Source organism: Bombina bombina, chromosome 5, assembly GCF_027579735.1.
Source record: "Bombina bombina isolate aBomBom1 chromosome 5, aBomBom1.pri, whole genome shotgun sequence".
Taxonomy (NCBI): domain Eukaryota; kingdom Metazoa; phylum Chordata; class Amphibia; order Anura; family Bombinatoridae; genus Bombina; species Bombina bombina.
In genome coordinates, this window is record NC_069503.1 from 243,426,199 (window position 1) to 243,447,934 (window position 21,736).

The 21,736-nt window shown below is 36.3% G+C and overlaps 1 protein-coding gene across 2 annotated transcripts in view; it reads left to right on the forward strand.

Annotated features, from left to right (window-relative positions):
• Positions 1-21,736, forward strand: part of LOC128660205 (protein adenylyltransferase SelO) — a 170,363-nt gene that overhangs the window by 86,197 nt on the left and 62,430 nt on the right. For both annotated transcript variants that reach the window (XM_053713909.1, XM_053713910.1), the window contains 6 exons: positions 3,286-3,355; positions 5,412-5,484; positions 5,746-5,829; positions 15,291-15,420; positions 19,685-19,729; positions 19,827-19,908. In XM_053713909.1, the coding sequence (XP_053569884.1) occupies positions 3,286-3,355; positions 5,412-5,484; positions 5,746-5,829; positions 15,291-15,420; positions 19,685-19,729; positions 19,827-19,908 (484 nt within the window). The remainder of the gene's footprint in view (positions 1-3,285; positions 3,356-5,411; positions 5,485-5,745; positions 5,830-15,290; positions 15,421-19,684; positions 19,730-19,826; positions 19,909-21,736) is intronic.

Consider the following 21,736-nt stretch of genomic DNA (forward strand, 5'->3'; position numbering starts at 1 on the left):
TCTCTCTGCATCGGATGGCTTCAAAAGGTTATTGCAGGATGCCTCCATATCGAGGAATCACTGCAATAACCGGAAAGCAGCTGGAAGCAAACAGGATCGCTTCCAGCTGCTTTCCACACCGAGGACGTGCAGGGTACGTCCTCAGGCTTTAACTGCCTTTTTTTTGAGGACGTACCCTGCACGTCCTCGGTCGTTAAGGGGTTAAAGAAAACCACTTAAGAGGCGAATAATTGAACATTCACATACTTTTTGTTCTAGGCTTTTACTAAGCCCTTCCTCCCTTTAGAGACTAGGGCTCAATGGCCTGCTTTATTGCTTAAAGTACCTTTGCTAGTCAGAGAATTGGGGATTCAGAATAACTAAGGTTAACCTATTACGTTTTTAGGAGATTATCATAAGAAAAAAAGGTATGGAGTTTGTATAGGGATACAAAACCCACTTACAAAATGGGTCAATATTTTGTGTCTATTATAGCTCAATGTCAGCAAACATATAGTGCAGCATAATCAATTATATACAGAGATACCTTTTGTAAAAAAAAAAAAGGGTATATTTGTGGAACCTTTACCTGAATGTCATATGATTCATTCAACCCCTTAGAAGTGCAAGAGAGAGATATTTTAAACTAGGCAGGTTTAAGTGGCATATTCAAATTCGCTACTTTCCCCCCCTTTTCCCCCCTTTCCCTTACTCCCTTTTCCCTTATTTATTTTAAGCTTGTACTATTCCCTCCTCTTCTAAATAATGGGGTACTATAGGTCTATTCTCTTGTTTTAATTATTCTTGTTTAGAGTATTCCCCTTTACATAGATCATACAAACATAGATTGGTGTATAGTTAAAGCTACCGTAGTAGCCTAAGAACGTACCCAAGCATATCAAATTTTCCAGGAAGGTTGAAACCTGGAGTACCTGTAAACAAATATTTTAACAGCTCTGATGGTGCAAGGACACTACCCAGATAGTGACTTATAGCTGCTTATATACAAATTGCACTCTAAATAGAAAGAAAAAAACATCATGAAGAAAGTTTCTATGTCCTGCCTTCTTACTATATTAAGGCTTTGTTGTGGATAAGGCAGGAGATAGTCCTTTGTTAGCCAGGGTATTAAACTCTGGCTGCCTAGATTAGAGGCAGTGTCACAACATGGTAAGCAATAGGAGAGAGTTATAATTTTGAGGCACAGGAGATGTCTCTTTTTTCCTTCAGTTTTCACTTCCCCTTTTTCTTTTCTTTTCCTCTTTTATCCTTCTCTTTACTCCCTTCCTTTCCTCTTCTCTCCTTTTCCGGCCTTGTTTTTCTTCTCTTTCATACCCCTTTCTCTTTCCACTGTTTTTCCCATCCTTTTCTTTTTCCCTTTTCTCTTCCTTCTCTCTTCTTCCCTTCTCTTTTCTTTCCCTCTTTATCTTTTCCCCCTATCTAGGCTTATGTGGTTGCGGCTTCTTTTCAGGGGGTTAGACTACAGAGTCCATCGACTAGGTGATATATCACAGGAAAATAAACTTTTTGCTGTTTAGGGGGTCTTCGAGTGGGGTTATTTGTATGTAGGGGAAAGGGTCAGATGTTCAGCCGACATCGGTAAACTGGTAGCCAGTAAAGTAGGGGTTACATTTTAACTTAAAGTGAATGTCAATTTTCAGCAATGAGTGCCCGGTTTTTAAAAATACTTTTAAAAACAGGGGCACTTTCATTGATGAAAGTTTACATCGCACCGGATTTGTAGAAATACTTACCTTTTACGTCTGCAAAGCCGGATCGATGATCCCCCGCCTTCTTCTTCCTGCTGTACAACCACAGCAATGACAAAACTGGCTTCCTCCAATCACAGCCGGGCATCACGAGATGGATGCTCTGGGGTGCAAGCCATGATTGGAGGAAGCCGGTTTTGTAATTTCTGACGTCCGTACAGAGGAACTGAGGCTGGGATCGGCGATCCGGCTTTGCAGAAGTAAAAGGTAAGTATTTCTACAAATCCGGTGCTATGTAAATTTTCATCAATGAAAGTGCCCCTGTTTTTAAAAGTATTTTTAAAAACCAGGCACTCATTGCTGAAAATTGACATTCACTTTAAAGCAGTCCGGGTTTAAAGTATCTTTTGTCCTTTTTAGAAAAAAATAATAATGAGTGACTCTCAAGCCTTTGGACTCCGGGTTTAAGGTATATACAGAGACTGAGGGGGTTCCTTACTGCCCTCCCAAAGCAAAGGGATGTGTCTCACATTACAGACCAGTGTCCGTTTACCGTTTCAACGACAGGCAGGTACTAAAATATTATCTGCCTGTCTGTGGCTTACCACCTCTTCGCCGCACCAGTCACTTAATTGCCAGCCTCCGTGGTGTGTCTCTTCTCCCAGGAAAGATTGTATTTCTTCACTGCGGTTCTTAGCTTGATTCCCCCTCGCGCAGCACCGGTGAGAGGGGGGGAGCGGTCACTGACAGCTTAAGTAACGCGGTCTTCTGCGTTTGCACCTGCACCCTTCCGTCAACTGTGTGTCTTGATCCAGGACTCTCCCATACGCAGCACCGGTAGATGGGAGTCTATTTCCCTGTGGTCGGAGGATTACTTTCTGGTGCTTTGCAGCTGTGGTGTCACTCTGCACTCGCTGTTACTGCGCGGTTGTTTAGCGCATAGTGAGAGCTGGGTGCCTCGTGGATAACGCCCTGCCTGCCCTAGTCACACAGGATTCCAGGCGCGAAGTACAGCGTCTTCCGCCGATGGGACAGGGCTGAGTCGGTCCAGAAACAGCTACACAGCGTGACTTGCTGTTTGGCTCCACCCCCGGATGCTCACACCGGCAGTGGCAACCCTACTCACCAAATGAATTCTGTTAGGTCCATGAAGAGCATTGCTGCATTGGAGCTAAAATGTCTATTTGCAAGCAATATTGTGATAGTAAAATGCTCTAAAACATAAAAGGATTTTTCTTTTTGCACTTTTATGTCCCGTTAAAGAAAAGGCTGTAGTGCGCAGCAATGCCAAGAAGAACTGCACATACTGAAGAAATGATATTAGATTTGTAATTAGCACATACATATTATCTTAATCTGAATATTGTGCTGGCTAAGAAAAATGTAAGTATGTTGTTGCAGTCATCTTTTAAAGAAATAACCTTTTTATTCATAAATTACACTTTATGTTATAGAGCCGTGTTTTCATGGGTTTTTATGAATGTGTGTTAATTTGCACAGCCTGTAATTAGTTTTAAACCTTAATTCTATAATGTTGTATATTAGGTATTTTATTACTGCTACATAATTACTTAATTCCCTGATTTTTCCTTTGTAGGAAGCTGGTAGATTTTATTATTAAGGAACATTTTCCATCAATCAGCATAGACGATCCAAACAGAGTCCTGGTAAGACAAAGGAAAACTCTAGTTTTAAAAATGTTTGTTGAATTGTATAGTTACATGCTAGAATAGTACTTCTTGTGTATTGGTTCATATTACCTTGTACTTTTTGAGATTTGCCATAAAAGAACCAAATGACTGCCAGCTACTACATTTGCTGCAGTGAGATTATGGGAGTATTTATAGTAATTAGCACGACAATAAAATTTCACATTTTAGAAGACGGTCCATATAATGGATTAAACATATTTTAGTCTGGATGTTTATATTAACCTCTTAGCTACTGGAAATTCCATAGAAAAACTTGCCCAAAGTACCAAACTTTGGGATTCTCACTAAATTAATTTACACACAGCTACTGCAATAATAAGACAAATGGTTGTAAAAGCTTCTCTTGGGATCCCCTTTGTTCAGAAGCAGCAGATACATGCATGGCAATTAAAAAGAATCCTAATTGCAGTTGTGCCCCACATTTAAAATACCTGGCAGTGAAGGTGTTAATTAGTTAGCTTGTAAGGTTCATTTTTGCTGTAGTGTAGAGATTACCCTCACACCTAACACCTCCCACTTTTTAAAGATTTATTTATGTATTTCTGTAGTGTAGAGGTCCCTCCTCACCCTCCCACCTCCCTGATCTTAATGGGGTGAAAGTACAATTTGCTTGGTAGAACGAATAGTCCTGTATATATTCATTTTGAACAATTGAATCCATTAAAATTCGGTAATTGAATGTTATTTATGGTTTTCGATTGTTACTTTTATTTTCAAATGTTCCTTATTAGATTGAATATCCACATTCCAAATTTCGAAGTTGCATTCAATTTAACAAATACTATTCAGAAGTTTAATAGTTTATGTGGTAGGGAATTTATTAAATTGACACATAATAGATACAATATATACAATGCAATATTCTAATTAGAAAAAAATTGAAAGGAGTATTACATTTAAAGATAGCATTATAATTGCAATTACATTAAACAAATGTTAGAATGCTGTACAAACATTTGAAATTCGAAATAAATGGTCAAAACTGTTAAATTTTGTTTCATTTTTCGAATGTTGCAAAACATTCTCCAATCCCTACAAGTAATAGACACCAATTAGTTTTCTGTTTATCTCTGTGCAAACAATGCTGTGTGGAAACACTTTTAAAAATTCTATGTTCCATAAACCTTGCTTTATTGACTGGTGGTGACTTGTTTTAGAAATCCAACACTTTTCAGAGTTAAATTACAAAAAAAGGGGACCAAATAATTAATAGAAGTATGTTGCATAGTCTAAATACACAGAATTACATTTTTATATTACAACTCATACTGTTTAACATTTCTTTAAAGGGACAGTCAAGTCCAAAAAAACTTTCACGATTCAAATAAGGCATGTTATTTTAAACAACTTTGCAATTTACTTTTATCACCATTTTTCTTTCTTCTCTTGATATTCTTAGTTGAAAGCTAAACCTAGGAGGTTCATATGCTAATTTCTTAGACCTTGAAGGCCTCCTCTAATCTGAATGCATTTTGACAGTTTTTCACCACTAGAGGGTGTAAGTTCATGTGTTTCATATAGATAACATTGAGCTCATGCACGTTAAGTTACCTAGGAGTGAGCACTGATGGGCTAAAATGCAAGTCTGTCAAAATAACTGAAATAAGGGGGCAGTTTGCAGAGGCTTAGATACAAGGTAATCATAAAGGTAAAAAGTATATTATTAGGGAATGGATAATAAACCGAGGTAGCTCAGTTGGTAAACAGGTCACTGGTTCAAATCACGGCAGGGCCGACTCAGCCCTTCATCCTTCCCAGGTCGATAAATGAGTACCATTAAATTGGGTAATAATAACAACTATTACTATTCAGCTGCCAATTTGGTTAATTCCGAGAGCGAGCGCTGAAATAGCACTTTGAGTCCCACTGAGAGAAATATGCTATATAAATACTAGTTATTATTATTATCTATCTTTTTAAACAACAAAAATGATGGTGTTGACTGTTTCTTTAACACTACATCCGTTAACATATTTATTTACTCATGATTTTTGAACAATTACAATTGCAGGCATTTTTCTCCAATGTGGTATCCGAGACTGCATACCTCATAGCTATGTGGATGTCTGTCGGATTTGCACATGGTAGGTGTGTCTTCTTTACCTGTAAATATAGTCACATTGGAATATCTATCTATCTATCTATCTATCTATCTATCTATCTATCTATCTATCTATCTATCTAGTTAGTTGATGAACCATACAGTGTATATGTTACCAGCTTATAGGATTTTTAGATTTCTTTTTTATATCCAGTGGTCTAGTCAAAAGGAACATATTATGCTAGACATGTTTTGCTGCTATTTATCCACACATTTTCATTAATGCTCATTATTTTATCCTTAGGTGTTTGCAATACGGACAATTTCAGTTTGTTGTCTATCACTATAGACTATGGTCCATTTGGTTTCATGGAAAGCTATAACCCTGGTGAGTATTCCTACAATATTCTGATAACCTAATAATGCTGTAAATATATTTAACTAGATAGTACAACAATAGTTTTTATTGAGTTTTTATTTATCCATATGCTTGTAAAGGAATATTTTTTTTCTTTTTTAAAAGGGATTTTTCAGAAGCTTATGACTTGACTTACCTAATGTTAAAATGATGTCAAGACAATTGTATTCTGTAATTCTTACTTTAGGTTTGAATCAATGTTATTCAGTATATTTAAACTAAAATGTTTATTAATAATAGAAAGTAAACAAAAAGGCATAGTTGTAGTATTTCTAATATATCTGTTTTAGAAAACCTCACCTATGCTATCTCACATGCCCACCAGATAAAAACTGTCTCAGTGGTAGATAGGCAAGCTGTTTGCTTTTGAAAGCGCTGTACAGCTGTTCTTTAATTAATTAAATAAATAAATAAATTGTACAGAAAGATGCCAGCATTGTTTGAATCAACTCACATATATTGAAGACTATGGGGTTGATTTCCAATCTTTCTGATTTTTTTATCAAAGTGATCACTATCGTTTCGAGTCAAACATAGTCTAGGTTGATAACTGCCACAAGATTCGATCTCCATTTTCCCACAATGGCACCCGTATTGACTAATGGCTGTTGATCACAGGAAACCATGTGTGTGTTTTGCAATTGAATAGAGTGGTGTTAATGATAAGTGATAAACAATATGAATGCACATTGTATATGGGTATACTGAGCATGCCTACTCAATATATATATATATATATATATATATATATATATGTATATATACATTTATTTTTATTCTTTAATATTTAATTGAGAAAAACTTGTTCTATGATGTGGTAAGATTTTCATCTAAAAGCAAGAAAAACTGTGGGAAATTAATATACCTCATCTTCTAAAATTGGATTTTAACAGTTCTCATACTGTAAATCATGGGATGACGAGGTTTTAAATGTCAGCAAAAGTTCCAAGCTTCCCTGTACTGAATGAGGTTTATCTTGGTGGACTTTCTATTACTGTAAGGTTCTATTCTTCTATATACTGTAATTCATGATTTATAAAAACACACATTTTGTGACTTATTTTTATTGTATAAACCCATGCAAAATATCTTGGTCACCAATCAACAGGAACAGAACTATAAAAGTTCATTCCCATTCACAAATATGTAATTGTTGATAGATAGATAGATAGATAGATAGATAGATAGATAACTGTTTAATAAGACACAATTACTTTAAATTAGAATCCATTTTGTTGTTGAAACATAGTGTAAAACTCATGGTCCGGGATTTCTGAAGTCAATAGTGTCCATGCATCATATGGGTGACCTTCCGGTATCAGCTCTGATCTGATGTGATCTTTTCCCAATGTGTGACATCATAGAAAATAACCGCAACTGAAAGCGGGGCACCCGACAATACTAATTCTTTCTTAAAAAACTACTAGCCCCAGAAAACAGTGTGGTGGGTGCATCAGGTGAGCAGTGAGAACCAATCCACCGAAAGGCAATAAAAAAAGATATCCCGAGCACTCGGAGTTAAAAAATAAAATGTATTATGTATTAGAACAAAGTTAAAAATGGCATTGACATGCAGCGGTCAAGAGGCTATGGTGATGCGTTTCACGCCCCTAATGGCGCTTAATCATAGGATACAAGAGAAAAGGACCACAACTTATTTAAGGATGGACTCAACCAATCAGGGACCAGAAACCGGACCCCACAGGGGAGCGCCCATCCCATACATAAGGTGGTATTGCACAATAAGGTTAAAAGCAACAAAAATGATGTATAAAAAACAAGAATACAGTTTTCCTTGAAAGTATGCTTACAGGATCTATAAGAATATATATATGTAAAAGGTCATTTATGGCCACTGATATTAATAAATTAATTAATTAATACCCAAACATGAAACATCAATTAATGACTGAACATTAAGTTAAGCATGATGGATGATATTTTCTATATATTTAATATTTGGCCAATGTGTTAACTTTAGAAAGATAGAATAATTGATGTGGAAAAAATAGGTGTTATTTACCCTGATGAGATAGTGATAAGGGAACATTTTGGTGTAATAAACATAATTTAATTAGTAAAATATGAGATGTCCCATTCTAAATTCATGCCTCGTATCTAATTTTAAAATCCAAAATAATTCCCTTTTGGTGAGTAATTTGTGTCTATCACCCCCCTTCCCCCCCCCCCCCTGGGTGTCTCATTACAATTTCAATGGTCTGCACTCCAAACTCAGGAACATTGATAAGGTGCAGGCCACTAAAATGTTTAGCTACAGCAGAGTCCTTATTGAAATTTTCAACATACTTTAGGTGCTCTCTCACTCTATCATGGAGTTCACGGGAGGTCTGACCAACATATTTATGTTGACAATGATTGCATGTTATTAAATATATGACCCACCGTGTTATGCATGTAGCATAGAAGTTAAAGGTAAGGTAACATTAAGAAAGAGTAATTACAAAAGCAGAATACCAATTTATGTGTAATATGACCAAGAGGGTAGCAACTTTTTACAGTCTCCCCAAAATCCATAAAAACATAAAAGAGCCTCCAGGTTGACCCATAGTCTCTGGAAATGGTTGCCTCACAGAGAATGCAAGCGTGTTTATTGATAAAAAACGAAGAGACTTTGTTTACACCTTGACATCATATGTACAAGACACAAAAGATGTCTTACAATATCTAGCTTATATCATAGTGAAGGAGAATACCTTACTAGCCAGTATTGATGTAGAAAGTCTATACTCGAATATCTCACATTCTCTAGGCAGGGAAGCTGTACTTTTCTTTAAAAAATCAGTTAATCTGACAGGCAATACGAAAGATGAATTTATTATTGATTTATTAGACTTTGTACTTAGACATAATTATTTTTTGTTTAATAATCGAATATATCTGCAAAAAAAGGTGACAGCAATGGGTACATGCTGTGCCCCTGCATATGCAAATCTCTTCCTGGAGTGGATTGAAAGTAATAGTGTTTTCAATCAAGATACAAACCCATATAAGAAATATTTGTAGCTTTACATTCGGTATATCGATGATGTACTAATTCTGTGGACTGGTACTAAGGATGATTTCACTAATTTCATGTTGTCGATAAATGATAATCCATATGGGATGAAATATACTTCTACAATAGATGATATAAGTATTTCCTTTTTGGACTTGGAAATAAGGAAAGAGTATGATGGGTCTTTAAGCACTAAATTATATAGAAAAAACACATCTACCAATAGTCCCTTACAGTGGGAAAGCTACCACCCAAAAAGTCAAAAGATGGGTATTCCTTATGGACAATACCTACGGGCTAGACGATATTGCAGTACTTAAGCAAATTTTGAATCTGAGGCATGTGAACTAAGACAAAGATTTAAGGAAAGGGGTTAACCTGGTAGATGCTTGAAAAAAGCATACCATAGAGCAAAGGCCCTACATCGATCCACACTACTTATGAATCAGCATACAAATATAGCAAAGGGTACAATTACATCTGAACAATTACAAACGATCAGAATAATTGGAACCTTTGATGATAAAAACACTACTATTCGTAATATCTTCCAGAGACATTGGCATGTGCTCCAAGAAGATGAGGATTTCTTGGAAGTCATTGCGGACAAACCTATAATAACACATAGAAGATCCAAGAACCTGAAAGATATTCTGACTAACCGTCATTTTTCACAAGTACAACCAAGGACATGGTTGATAGAAACAAAAGGTTTGGACGATGCCAACCATGTAAAAACATGGCCTCAACTAAGATCTTCACACACCCTAAAACGTATAAAAAAATATGATATCTCAGATTTTCTGAACTGCAGATCACGAAGAGCGATTTATGTTGCTATGTGCAAATATCCTCTTATCTATGTGGGCAAAGCCTCTAGGGAGCTACGCACTAGAGTATTAGAACATATTGGTGACATCAAATGGAATCGGAATGTACCAGTAGCCCAACATATGAATACAGTGCACCGAGGACGAAAATATGACATTTTATTTTTTGCCATTGAGCAACTGAAACTTAAGGGGAGACATCACAAAAAGGCTTCTGCAAAAGGAGTGTAGATGGATTCATGAGCTACAATCAACTACACCCAAAGGCCTGAATGAGGCCATCTCCTACAAAAGTTTCTTATAATTCGCTGATTATAGATCGAATAACCAGTGTAAGGGACTTAGCTTTTAGAGTGAGATGATGACTCTTTATATAATATATGGTTCCTTATCCGGTGAACAAAATTCCAACTTGTACTATATGGGAAAAATTTATGAACATAACCATAAAATCATGGGAGCTATCTCAGCAGGAATATAAAAATGATATAAACTCTACAAAATCTGGGTGACTCCCCTTTAAGAGAATGGCTTTTTGAAAATATATCATAATGTTACCCATTTAAACGTATAAGTCTCACCCCCCCCCCTTTGTGGACATAAAGGGTTGATCTCCCAAAATTAATATAAAGTGTGCTTTATGCATTACATAAGAGTTTCAGTTTGTATACACCCAAAAGCGCAAACAAAATCTCCCTTATTTGCATAAATTTGCGGATGCTATAAGAGGATTTCGGTCCCTTAGTAGGTTATGAGTGTTATTTCAATCTTCCTATATAGCTTTGTAGGATAATTATGATTTTTTTTCACCTATTTAGATATAAATGCCCTAAATAAGCGAACTTGATAAAATTTGACTGAATCTAGGATACTCACAAATATTTGATTATAAATTGTATACTATGTATGTTTGACATTATATATATATATATATATATATATATATATATATATATATATATATATATATATATATATATATAGGGAATAGCTAGAAATCTGCTGACTTTGTTTAATCAAAGCAGTACGCAGGTAGGAGGCCGCCTTTGAGCGCATAGAATGTCTGAATCTTGATGTGATTGAGATAAAAGCGTGCTGGTTCTGTGATATGCCGTTTCTTATTTTTCCATACAGAGTCATTGACCACACCCCTGCCCACATGGCCTATATGTTTTTAAATAATTGTTTTGACATCTAATTTGGAGTATTCTAATTAGAGGTGGAAGTGAAGATACCCATCTCTGATACACCTATTAGAGTAATTTTTTTCGTCCGGTCTACTTGCATATATGTTAAATAAAGTGTTTTTAACTAACTTCATAATTATATTTAATTAATTAGTGTTTAATTCAACACTGGGCTTAAATGCCTCATATCCCTAACTCTTTATATAAGGTAACGTTAAGCGAAGTACTTTACGCCATCTTAAACTAAATTGAAATTAAGCATAACTTTAATTCATCTTTTTTTTTAAATTTTACTAAATAGCGTTTATCTGCCGTTCGTACATGTTGTGCAACTTGACATGTTGTGCAAATTGATTGACATGCTACTTCTATGTCAGCATCCAATCATCGTTTTCCCCCCGGGGTGGTCAGCCTGAACATTTCAACGTCACTACATTACTATGCGCATGCGTTGAACGTGAGGAATGCAATTTACTGAGGGTGCTCGTTCATGAGACGCACTTTTAGCCGACACAGAGAGAGGGTGGGACCGCTCTCAGTTAGGAAACAGTAAAACACGGAAGTAGCTGCTGGGAGGAGTCTGTTAGGAAACGGCACGGACATTTATAATTATATATTATATCAAAATAGAATAGAAACATAGAAAAAAAGTTAGCGACTGCTTTATAATAATAATGAAGAATGTTTGGGCGTAATTGCAAACCATAAAATTTACCTTCACTTTAATATCATATGTTTTTTTAGTGACAGATGAGGAAAATTGATTTCCTTCTGTTGTCATTTTGCAGGCTTTGCAGTTGTAATTGTTGCATTTGAAGTTTCCCTTATAATTTAGCCAATTAGTTGTAGTAGTTTTATTAGTTTGAATCATACTTAGGAAAAGTTTTGAGCCCAGAGTTTTCTAGACACAAATTTGAATTTGTTTACAAATGTCGCTAAATCATTATCATTGCTTAACAATTTAATGTGTTTTCTCAGAATATTGACAACTTTGTGATACTGCAATGAATAAGGAGTGCTAAAAATAATAGCTCCTTTTGAGAACGAATGTTAAGATCTTTAAATTTGTGTCCAACTCTAGCTTCTTCCTGAGCAGTGCAGAGTAGTTTTTGATTATACCCCCTATTTAGGAGTCTAATTTTCAATTCCTCAGATTGTATATTGTAAGTATGGTCACAGTTAGTGTTTCTCCTTATTCTAAGAAATTGGCTCTTGGGTATTGAATTCAAGAGATGATGTGGGTGTGCTGATTTAGCGTGTAAAATTGTATTGCCTGCTGTGGGTTTTCGATATGTGCTGGATATAATTTCACCTGTGTCTGTCAAACTCTCGAGTGTGAGGTCCAAAAAAATAATTTTGTGAGTGTTTGTTTCACCAGTGAATCGCAAATGGACATTATTTATTTATTTATTTATTTATTTATAAAATATTTTACCAGGAAGGATTTCTCTCGTTTTCAAGTATGTCCTGGGTCCACAAAACATTGCATTGATACAATAGGGTACAATAAAATTCAAGAACAATAATAATACACAATAGATACAACATTTTTACATAGAACAGGTAAGAAATATATAATCAACCATGACAGAAGCATTCTGTTTTGAGATATGTAGAGAGGGATCTCTTAAAGGATATTAGGCTTGGGGAAGGTTTGAAAGTGTGCGGGAGGTTGTTCCGTAACTGTGGCGCTCTGTAGGAAAAGGAGGATCGAGCTGCTGCAAGGAGGATTGTCGCTGAGATAATTATAAAATCAGTGATGGCAAAGATTTTGCCATCCTTGTTGTCCAATATAAATACCATATCGTCTATGAAACGATTCTATAAGACAATATCCTGGATAAACGGGTTATGACCAGAAAAAATGTATTGGAGTTCCCACAACCCACAAATAAATTTGCATAAGAGAGGGCAAATTTTGCCCCTATTGCTGTACCACATAGTTGTAAAGAAAATACATTGTCAAACAAAAAATAATTGTGAATTAGCAGAAACTTCAAACATTCACACACGAAAATGTTGTCCTCTTCTAAGTAAGAAGTGTCCCTGTCTGGAAACCACCTCACAGCTCTTATTCCTAAGTGACGAGGGATGCATGAATAAAGAGACTCAATATCAACCACTGCCCAACAAAAAGTGTCCTTCCATTTTATTCTTTTAAGGTTTTCCAGTAAATCACTGGAATCTCTAAGATAGCTGTATAGGTTGAGGACTAGTGGCTGTCGAATAGAGTCCACTCGGACACAGGCTCCAAGAGTGAGCCTATGCCCGCCTACCTGGGGGGGATTTTGAATCCTTATGGATCTTGGGTACATGGTGGAAGATTGGTGTTACAGGTGATTTGGGGACTTAAAGTTCCACTTCTCTATTTTGTAATATACCCAATGCTTGTCCTTCTTCCAACAGAATGCCAAGATCCTTTTTGAATTTATTTGTAGGATTGAATGGTAAACTGCGGTAGGTGACACTGTCTGATAGCGGCCTCTTTGCTTCAGCAACATAACTGGCCTTATTAAGAAGTACAATCAAGCTTCCCTTATCTGCCTGAGCTTTTCCCAATGCAGAGCTGGTGTTATCATTTCCATTGTGATTGCTCTGAACTTGAAAAAAAACACATAGGAAGCTGAAAAAAAGTTGATAAGCAGAATCGGAAAGATTGGAATCAACCCCTATATTAGTTAATACAACTAACTAATCATATAATAATTTCCCTTTAAGGATGACAATCTTTAAAGGGACAGTAAAGTCAAAATTAAACTTCAATGGATTTGATAGAGCATAGAGCATGCAATTGTAAACAACTTTCTAATTTACTTCTCTTATCAATTTTACTTAGTATCCTTTGTTAAAGAGTAATCTTAGGTGAACTTAGGAGCGTGCCCGTGTCTAGTCATCTGGCAGCAAGTTTTGCTACCTTGTTTATAGCAGTGTTATACATAGTTACAAACACTGCTGCCATAGACTGCTATAGACGTGCATGATCCTGAGCTCCTATAAGTCTAGCTAGCTTTACTCTTCAACAAAGGATATAAAGTGAACAAAGCAAATTTGGTAATAGAAGCAAATTGGATTTTTTTTAAATCACATGCTCTATCTGAATTAGGTAAGTTTCGTTTTTACTTTACTCTCCTTTTAAGTTGTCAGTTTATAATTAAAGCTATTAACGTGGCTTTAAATTTCCTAAATGTATTATAGAGGCCACTTCAGAGAATACAGATCACTTCCTTGAATGTAGCTTAGTGTGGCTTATTTCCTGTTCTTGGAAGTACAAATTAAAGAACTCAGACTTTAGTTTCCATGACATACATTTAAGTTTTGGTTCTGTGGTGGTGGATAGATTAGGCTTCATTTAATAAAATGTGAAGGATAGATCCCAAACTTCTTCATTAAGCTCAATTTAATAAAATGTTAACGTCCCTTTTATTTATTTAAAAGTACAAAAATGCTGTTTTACCCCCATATTTAAATGTATTTTTATTAACCACTTGGTAACTCCCTTTAGCATCCTGATAAACTATACAAATTCCATTTAAAAAGCAGCTTACTCATGAAATATTGTTATACAGAAGGCAGGGAATTGCCACTATTCCCAGAGGAATAAGAGAGTGCAGTGAAGGAGTAAAATGTATTTTTTCCCTTTATTGAATACATTTGTCAGATCATACTGCAGCCATCCTTTGTCTTAAATACAACTATTTATGTAGGAAGACAGAGTGGACAGTTAATGTATCTGATATATGTTTACAGCTAAGCATTGACATTCATAAAGTGTTATTTGTGGTGAGTAGTCATTAATGTGCTGCTCTTTCAATATAGATACATTTATTTTATTTTTTCCAATGTTATACCCTTTAAAGGTTTACAGTGTCAACTAAAGTTTTTTTTGTTTTTTTTGTACAAAGCAGTTTACTTAAACGGTTATTCCTCTCATTCTTCACTGAAAGGAACAGGAAAGTAAAATGAATTTTGCCACTGGCGTTGCTGGTTTTAACATAATGTTAAAGTAAAACAAACATTTAAAATGATAGATGGGTCTTCTAGTTTTTTCACAATTTGCATACAGGTTATTCAGGTTAAAATAATATCTACTTTTATGTTCTGTTTCAAATCTGTGGTCTGACAATTTATGACTTTAAGTAGCATAATGTTTGAGACCATCTGGAAGTTTGTTGCCAGGAATTTGTTCTTCTCTTTGGTAAATATTAAAGTTGAAGTTAATCCTGTATAAATAAATATACATTGTCTTCAAACACTCCGAAAAGGAAACTAATTCCTAGTCATTCCCATTTCACTTTTATGTCAGCTAGAGAAAAATGTGTATTAAAATTGTTGCTTAAGTTATTTATTTGAATTACCTTTATGTACCGCAGTAATACATGATCTGTTTGCATTACATAGATTATGTTCCAAACACGTCTGACGATGAAGGACGGTATAAAATTGGTAACCAAGCCACTGTTGGAATGTTTAATCTGAACAAACTGCTTCTAGCTTTGACCCCCATCATGGACACCAGACAAAAACAACTGTGAGTAATCCTCCTATCCTGTGTAACTTTAGAATGTTGAGAGATCAGAGATTGCAGCAATAATACCTTGAACATATGTGCTGTCTTATGCTATTATACATTCTTTTTGTGTTTTCTTTTCTTCTTATGTATCCTTACGACTGCTATAAAAAATATTTTAATGAATGATTAATAACAGGTGACGTGTGCTTGACTTAAAGGGACACTCGAGTCAAAATCAACGTTTATGCTTCAGAAAGAGCTTGCAGTTTTAAGACACTTTCAAATTTACTTCCATTATCATATTTTGCACAGTCTTTTTATATTCACACTTTTCTGGTGAACAAAATCCTACTGAGCATGAGCACAAGCTCACAGGGTTATACATATACTAGTATGTGATTGATTGATATCTGTCACATGATACAGGGGCCGGAAAATGGGAGAAAAAATAAATTTGTTAGAAAAAAATCTACTGCTTATTTGAAATTCAGAGTAGGGGGTAGATTTATCATACCTTGGGCAGACATGATTTGATATAGGGAATCATGTACACACTGCATCGCTAAATGCCGACAGCATACGCTATCTGCATTTAACATTGCACAAGCAGTTCTGGTGAACTGCTTGTGCAATTCCGCCCCCTGCAGATTAGCAGCTAATCGGCCGCTAGCAGGGGGTGTCAATCAACCCGATCGTATACGATCGGGGGGATTGCTGTCCGTCACCTCAGAGCTGGCGGATGAGTTAAGGAGCTACGGTTTTAAGACCGCTGCATCTTAACTCCTGTTTCCGGCAAACCTGAAGGCTCACGCAGAAACAGTTACATTCAGGGCTACACGGCCCTTGTTAAATCAGCCCCCATGTGTCAAATCTTTGGGATAGATTTATCAAGCACCGTCTGAAATTTAATAAATCTACCCCATTATCTTTTTGTTATGCACTTGTTAATTATCTAATTCTACTGTATTGAGAGGTCCTTTTAAAGTTTCACAAAAAAATTATTTTTTCTTTGTTGCATCTGTAGATTGTAAAATCTTCTCTTCTTGTGTTTTTGTTGAGTGTGGTTTTTGTATCTGTTCTTTTTTTTCCGATAAGGTACAAAAACATAGCAGACTAAAAAAAAAACTAATTCAGAAGGAGGAGGGCCCTGCTCCGAAGATCTTCGTCTTACTGGTCGAAGGTGCAGCGATATAAGATTTGGGGTAGCTTTTCACATGGATTGTAGTTGCAGCAATGACTCAATGCAGATTTATTTTGGGATGAAAAACAGAGGAGAGATGGTAAGCATCTCTGAATAAGTGGGTTTTCAAAGAGCGCGTGAAGCTATGCAAGGTTGGAGATTTATAGAGCGGAATAGAGAGTTCCAGAAGACAGGAGCAGTGTATGAGAAGTCTTGGAAGTGAGAGAGGGACGTAGAGCTTATAGGAGTGGAAAGACATATGTCCGATAACGGTTTTGAAAGTATTTGGAGATAAGAGAGGAAATGCAGGGCTAGATTAGAAGTGGTGCGCTAAATTATTTCTTGTTAAAGGTTAGCGCACAAGCTTCAGGATTTTGGATATCGGGACTGCACTAACACCTTTGCGCCATAGACTTCTATGGGATGCGCTTAAAAAAAATCCTATTTGTTATCGCTCATGCACTAACCCAACACTGCAATAGATCACCTGCGCTAAACCCGAAAGGTGTTATAAATACTTTTACATTCCTATGTTCTTAAGAAGAGAAATGTTCTTTTTAATATATATATGATTATTTTTGTGTAAAATATATATCTTTACCTGCATATCTATCTATCTATCTATCTATCTATCTATCAAGAGATATTGTGTAGACAGATATATATATTTTTTAATATTAATATAATATATTTAATATTTTAATGTTTTATATTTATATTATAAAGTGTAAATATGTATGTAATACTTATTTTAATGTGTTTTGTAGGTGTTTTGTGCAACTTTTACAGTTTACTTCAGGGCTCCAGCCACGCTAAATATTCTAGCACAGTTTCTGCTTTTCTTCGAGCACAAACTAGAAACTTTCAACTTGAAATATGATACGCAAATTATGACTTTCAACTCGAAATCTGACACGCAAGTTAGCGTGTTTGTTTTATCCATTGCCGCACTAACCCTTCTCTGGTTAACGCGGTTTACCATGGGCATGTAATATCAAGTCACGCGCTAATGTTAGCAAGTTCCACTGATATCGCGTATTCCATTCCACGCTATAATTTCTGTGCCACTGCCACTTAGTGCATTGAGCCCAGTAAAATTAAGATAACTACAATGGATTTTTATCATGTCTAAAGAGCAATCTTTCATATGGACAATAGACATTTATATAATTTACTAGACTTAGTGTACTAAGTAGTGTATGCGCCTTTGAGCCCTTGCAGAGCAATCTCTCACATGCAAGCCTGCTTTCCCCAATGTAAGAAGCAGTGGTCACCTGGCCCTTCTCTCTTGCAACCAATAGCAAGTCAGTGAGTAATCATCCATATGGGTAGCAGATGTACCAGTCGGCCACGTTCAAAGCGAAGCAAGGCTGACAGGTTCCCAAATAAAAGGTAATGTATCTGTGATGTAGTTTTTTGCCAATCACAAGGCAAAGGGACCTTAGTAAGCGCCATTATATCTGTAAACTTGAGGAAGCTGGCATTAACCTCCTTACACACAGCATGAACTCAAGTAATTTAAAAATGGAGTTGCAATCCGGTTGTAGACGAAAATGTAACATTTCTGGCATATTGTCAAGACCTCACATGTCTATTAGGTTATACATATAACTGTGTATGTATATATATATATATATATATATATATATATATATAAATAATTTAATCGTAGAACGTAAGCTACATATTTTCTAATACATTTTATAAATTTGTTGGGAGTTGTCGGAAGGCAGACCAAATTAAGGTCATTTAGATATGGGAAAGAGCTAACTATCAGAGGTGGTGAGGACAGAGTGAGGGGGTTCCAAGAATGAATAAGCAGTACTAAAATAAGCGCACTTTCTCTTACATGGTGTATCCAGTCCACGGATTCATCCTTACTTGTGGGATATTCTCATTCCCTACAGGAAGTGGCAAAGAGAGCACACAGCAGAGCTGTCCATATAGCTCCCACTCAGGCTCCGCCCCCCCAGTCATTCTCTTTGCCGCTCTAACAAGTAGGTGTCCTAATCCAGTTTCGAAGAACGAACGATTATTACACAATCTTTATGTGGTTTATGAGACTGCTGGACAGCAGCCTCCTGAACGAATTACAGCTCATTCCACCCGAGCTGTGGCTTCCACATGGGCCTTCAAGAATGAGGCTTCTGTTGAACAGATTTGTAAGGCAGCGACTTGGTCTTCACTGCATACTTTTGCCAAATTTTACAAATTCGATACTTTTGCTTCTTCGGAGGCTATTTTTGGGAGAAAGGTTTTGCAAGCAGTGGTGCCTTCTGTTTAGGTTACCTGCCTTGTTCCCTACCTTCATCCGTGTCCTAAAGCTTTGGTATTGGTATCCCACAAGTAAGGATGAATCCGTGGACTGGATACACCATGTAAGAGAAAACAGAATTTATGCTTACCTGATAAATTACTTTCTCTTACGGTGTATTCAGTCCACGGTCCGCCCTGGTACTTAAGTCAGGTTCAAATTTATTTTTTGTAAAACTACAGTCACCACTGCACCCTATGGTTTCTCCTTTTTCTCCTAACCGTTGGTCGAATGACTGGGGGGGCGAAGCCTGAGGGGGAGCTATATGGACAGCTCTGCTGTGTGCTCTCTTTGCCACTTCCTGTAGGGAATGAGAATATCCCACAAGTAAGGGTGAATCCGTGGACTGGATACACCGTAAGAGAAAGTAATTTATCAGGTAAGCATAAATTCTGTTTTTGAATGAATAGAGTAGATATGATATTTGCAAATGATGACATAAAACTCATTTACTGGTTTTAAATTTAACATTTTTTTTCTTCCTCTATCTCAAGTAGAAATTTAGTTTTAGCCTAACATGCTCATACTTCACTTATAGTATCAGTTATGTGAAGTGATTAAATATATAATTGATTATCCCCTTTATGATGTCATATGTGATGTCATCAGTATTTGAATTTATCATGTAAAGCTTTAATTTTCTTTAACTTTTTGGTGGTTGAGTACACATTATCCTGTGTTCCCTGGCTTTTATGTGTTTCAGTGCGAACTAGAGAACTGGTATAAACACACTAACACACTTCCACAAATAATCAGTTTCTAGATATTTAAATATATTTGTTTTTCAGGGCTGCACAAGTTCTTGAAGTATTTCCAGCCATGTATTATAGAAGGTATGTTTCTGGATTATACTTCTCTATTAAACAGCTTTATGTATTATTACATAGACAGTGTGATCTGTGTTTTCTCATTCTTTTTTTCTTCTTCTAGGTTTACAGAGCTATTTAGTGCCAAACTGGGATTTCTTGACAGCAGTGAAGAGGACATGACTTTAATAGCATCTTTTCTTTATGTATGTAAAATAATTTCTGTCCCTAAGAAACACCCTACCAGTATCTGCTTCCTCTCCACTGACAATAAACTCCTAGACAGAACTGTAAAATGTTTTTCAACAGGCTAGTTGGCAGGCTTGATCTCTCAACTACCTGATATTGTTTTTTTGTGATATTTTGTCCTGTTGGCCACTACCTACTTATGCTATCCTGCTGGTCATTTCTCACATATTGTTTCCTGCTGGCCATTACACACATATTGTGTCCTGCTGGCCATTACCTACTTATTCTGTACTGCTGGTCATTCCTCACATATTGTGTCCTGCTGGGAGGGCCTCCCTCAGGGGGTGAATAGGATGACTTCTGTCAGGGGCCCAGTGGGCCCCATGTGGCAAGCACAACTATTATTAAAAAAATGTTGTTTTTTTTTACATTTTGGCAGCCACTAGAGGGCGCTGCAGCAGAGTGCTAATGAGCATGGGAAGTGTCATTACAAGGAGTAAAGCAGTGATTTGCAACCTTTTTTTTTGCCGTGGCACACTTTTTTATATTAAAAAATCCTGTGGCACACCACTATCCCAAAATTTTACAAAATCACACATTGTAGCCTAATACAGGATATATATATATACAGTATATATATATATATATTTCTTCTGTTAAGTGTGATCAGTCCACGGGTCATCATTACTTCTGGGATATTACTCCTCCCCAACAGGAAGTGCAAGAGGATTCACCCAGCAGAGCTGCATATAGCTCCTCCCCTCTACGTCACTCCCAGTCATTCTCTTGCACCCAACGACTAGATAGGATGTGTGAGAGGACTATGGTGATTATACTTAGTTTTATATCTTCAATCAAAAGTTTGTTATTTTAAAATAGCACCGGAGTGTGTTATTACCTCTCTGGCAGAGTTTGAAGAAGAATCTACCAGAGTTTTGCTATGATTTTAGCCGGAGTAGTTAAGATCATATTGCTGTTCTCGGCCATCTGAGGAGTGAGGTAAACTTCAGATCAGGGGACAGCGGGCAGTGAATCTGCATAGAGGTATGTAGCAGTTTTTATTTTCTGACAATGGAATTGATGAGAAAATCCTGCCATACCGATATAATGTCATGTATGTATACTTTACACTTCAGTATTCTGGGGAATGGTACTTCACTAGAATTACACTGTAAGAAATACATAAAGCTGTTTAATAACTAGAGATTATGTTTAACGTTTTTGCTGGAATGTAAAATCGTTTTCATTTGCTGAGGTACTGTGTGAATAAATGTTTGGGCACTATTTTTCCACTTGGCAGTTGCTTAATCTGTTTTTCTGACAGTTTCTGTTCTCCCTCACTGCTGTGTGTGAGGGGGAGGGGCCGTTTTTTGGCGCTTTTACTATGCATCAAATATTTCAGTCAGCAACTCATTGTATTCCCTGCATGATCCGGTTCATCTCTACAGAGCTCAGGGGTCTTCAAAACTTATTTTGAGGGAGGTAATTTCTCTCAGCAGAGCTGTGAGAATTATAGTTTGACTGAGATAAAAAACGTTTATTCTGTAATTTGTTTCCTGCTTTCAGAATTTGTTATCTTTGCTAATGGGATTAAACCTTTGCTAAAGTTGTGTTGTTTACAAGGATTGAGGCTATAACTGTTTCAATTTATTAATTTTCAACTGTCATAGATCTTCTGTGCTTCTTAAAGGCACAGTACGTTTTAATATTATTCTAATTGAATTGTATTTCCAAGTTGCAAGTTTATTACTAGTGTGTTAAACATGTCTGATTCAGAGGATGATACCTGTGTCATTTGTTGCAATGCCAAAGTGGAGCCCAATAGAAATTTATGTACTAACTGTA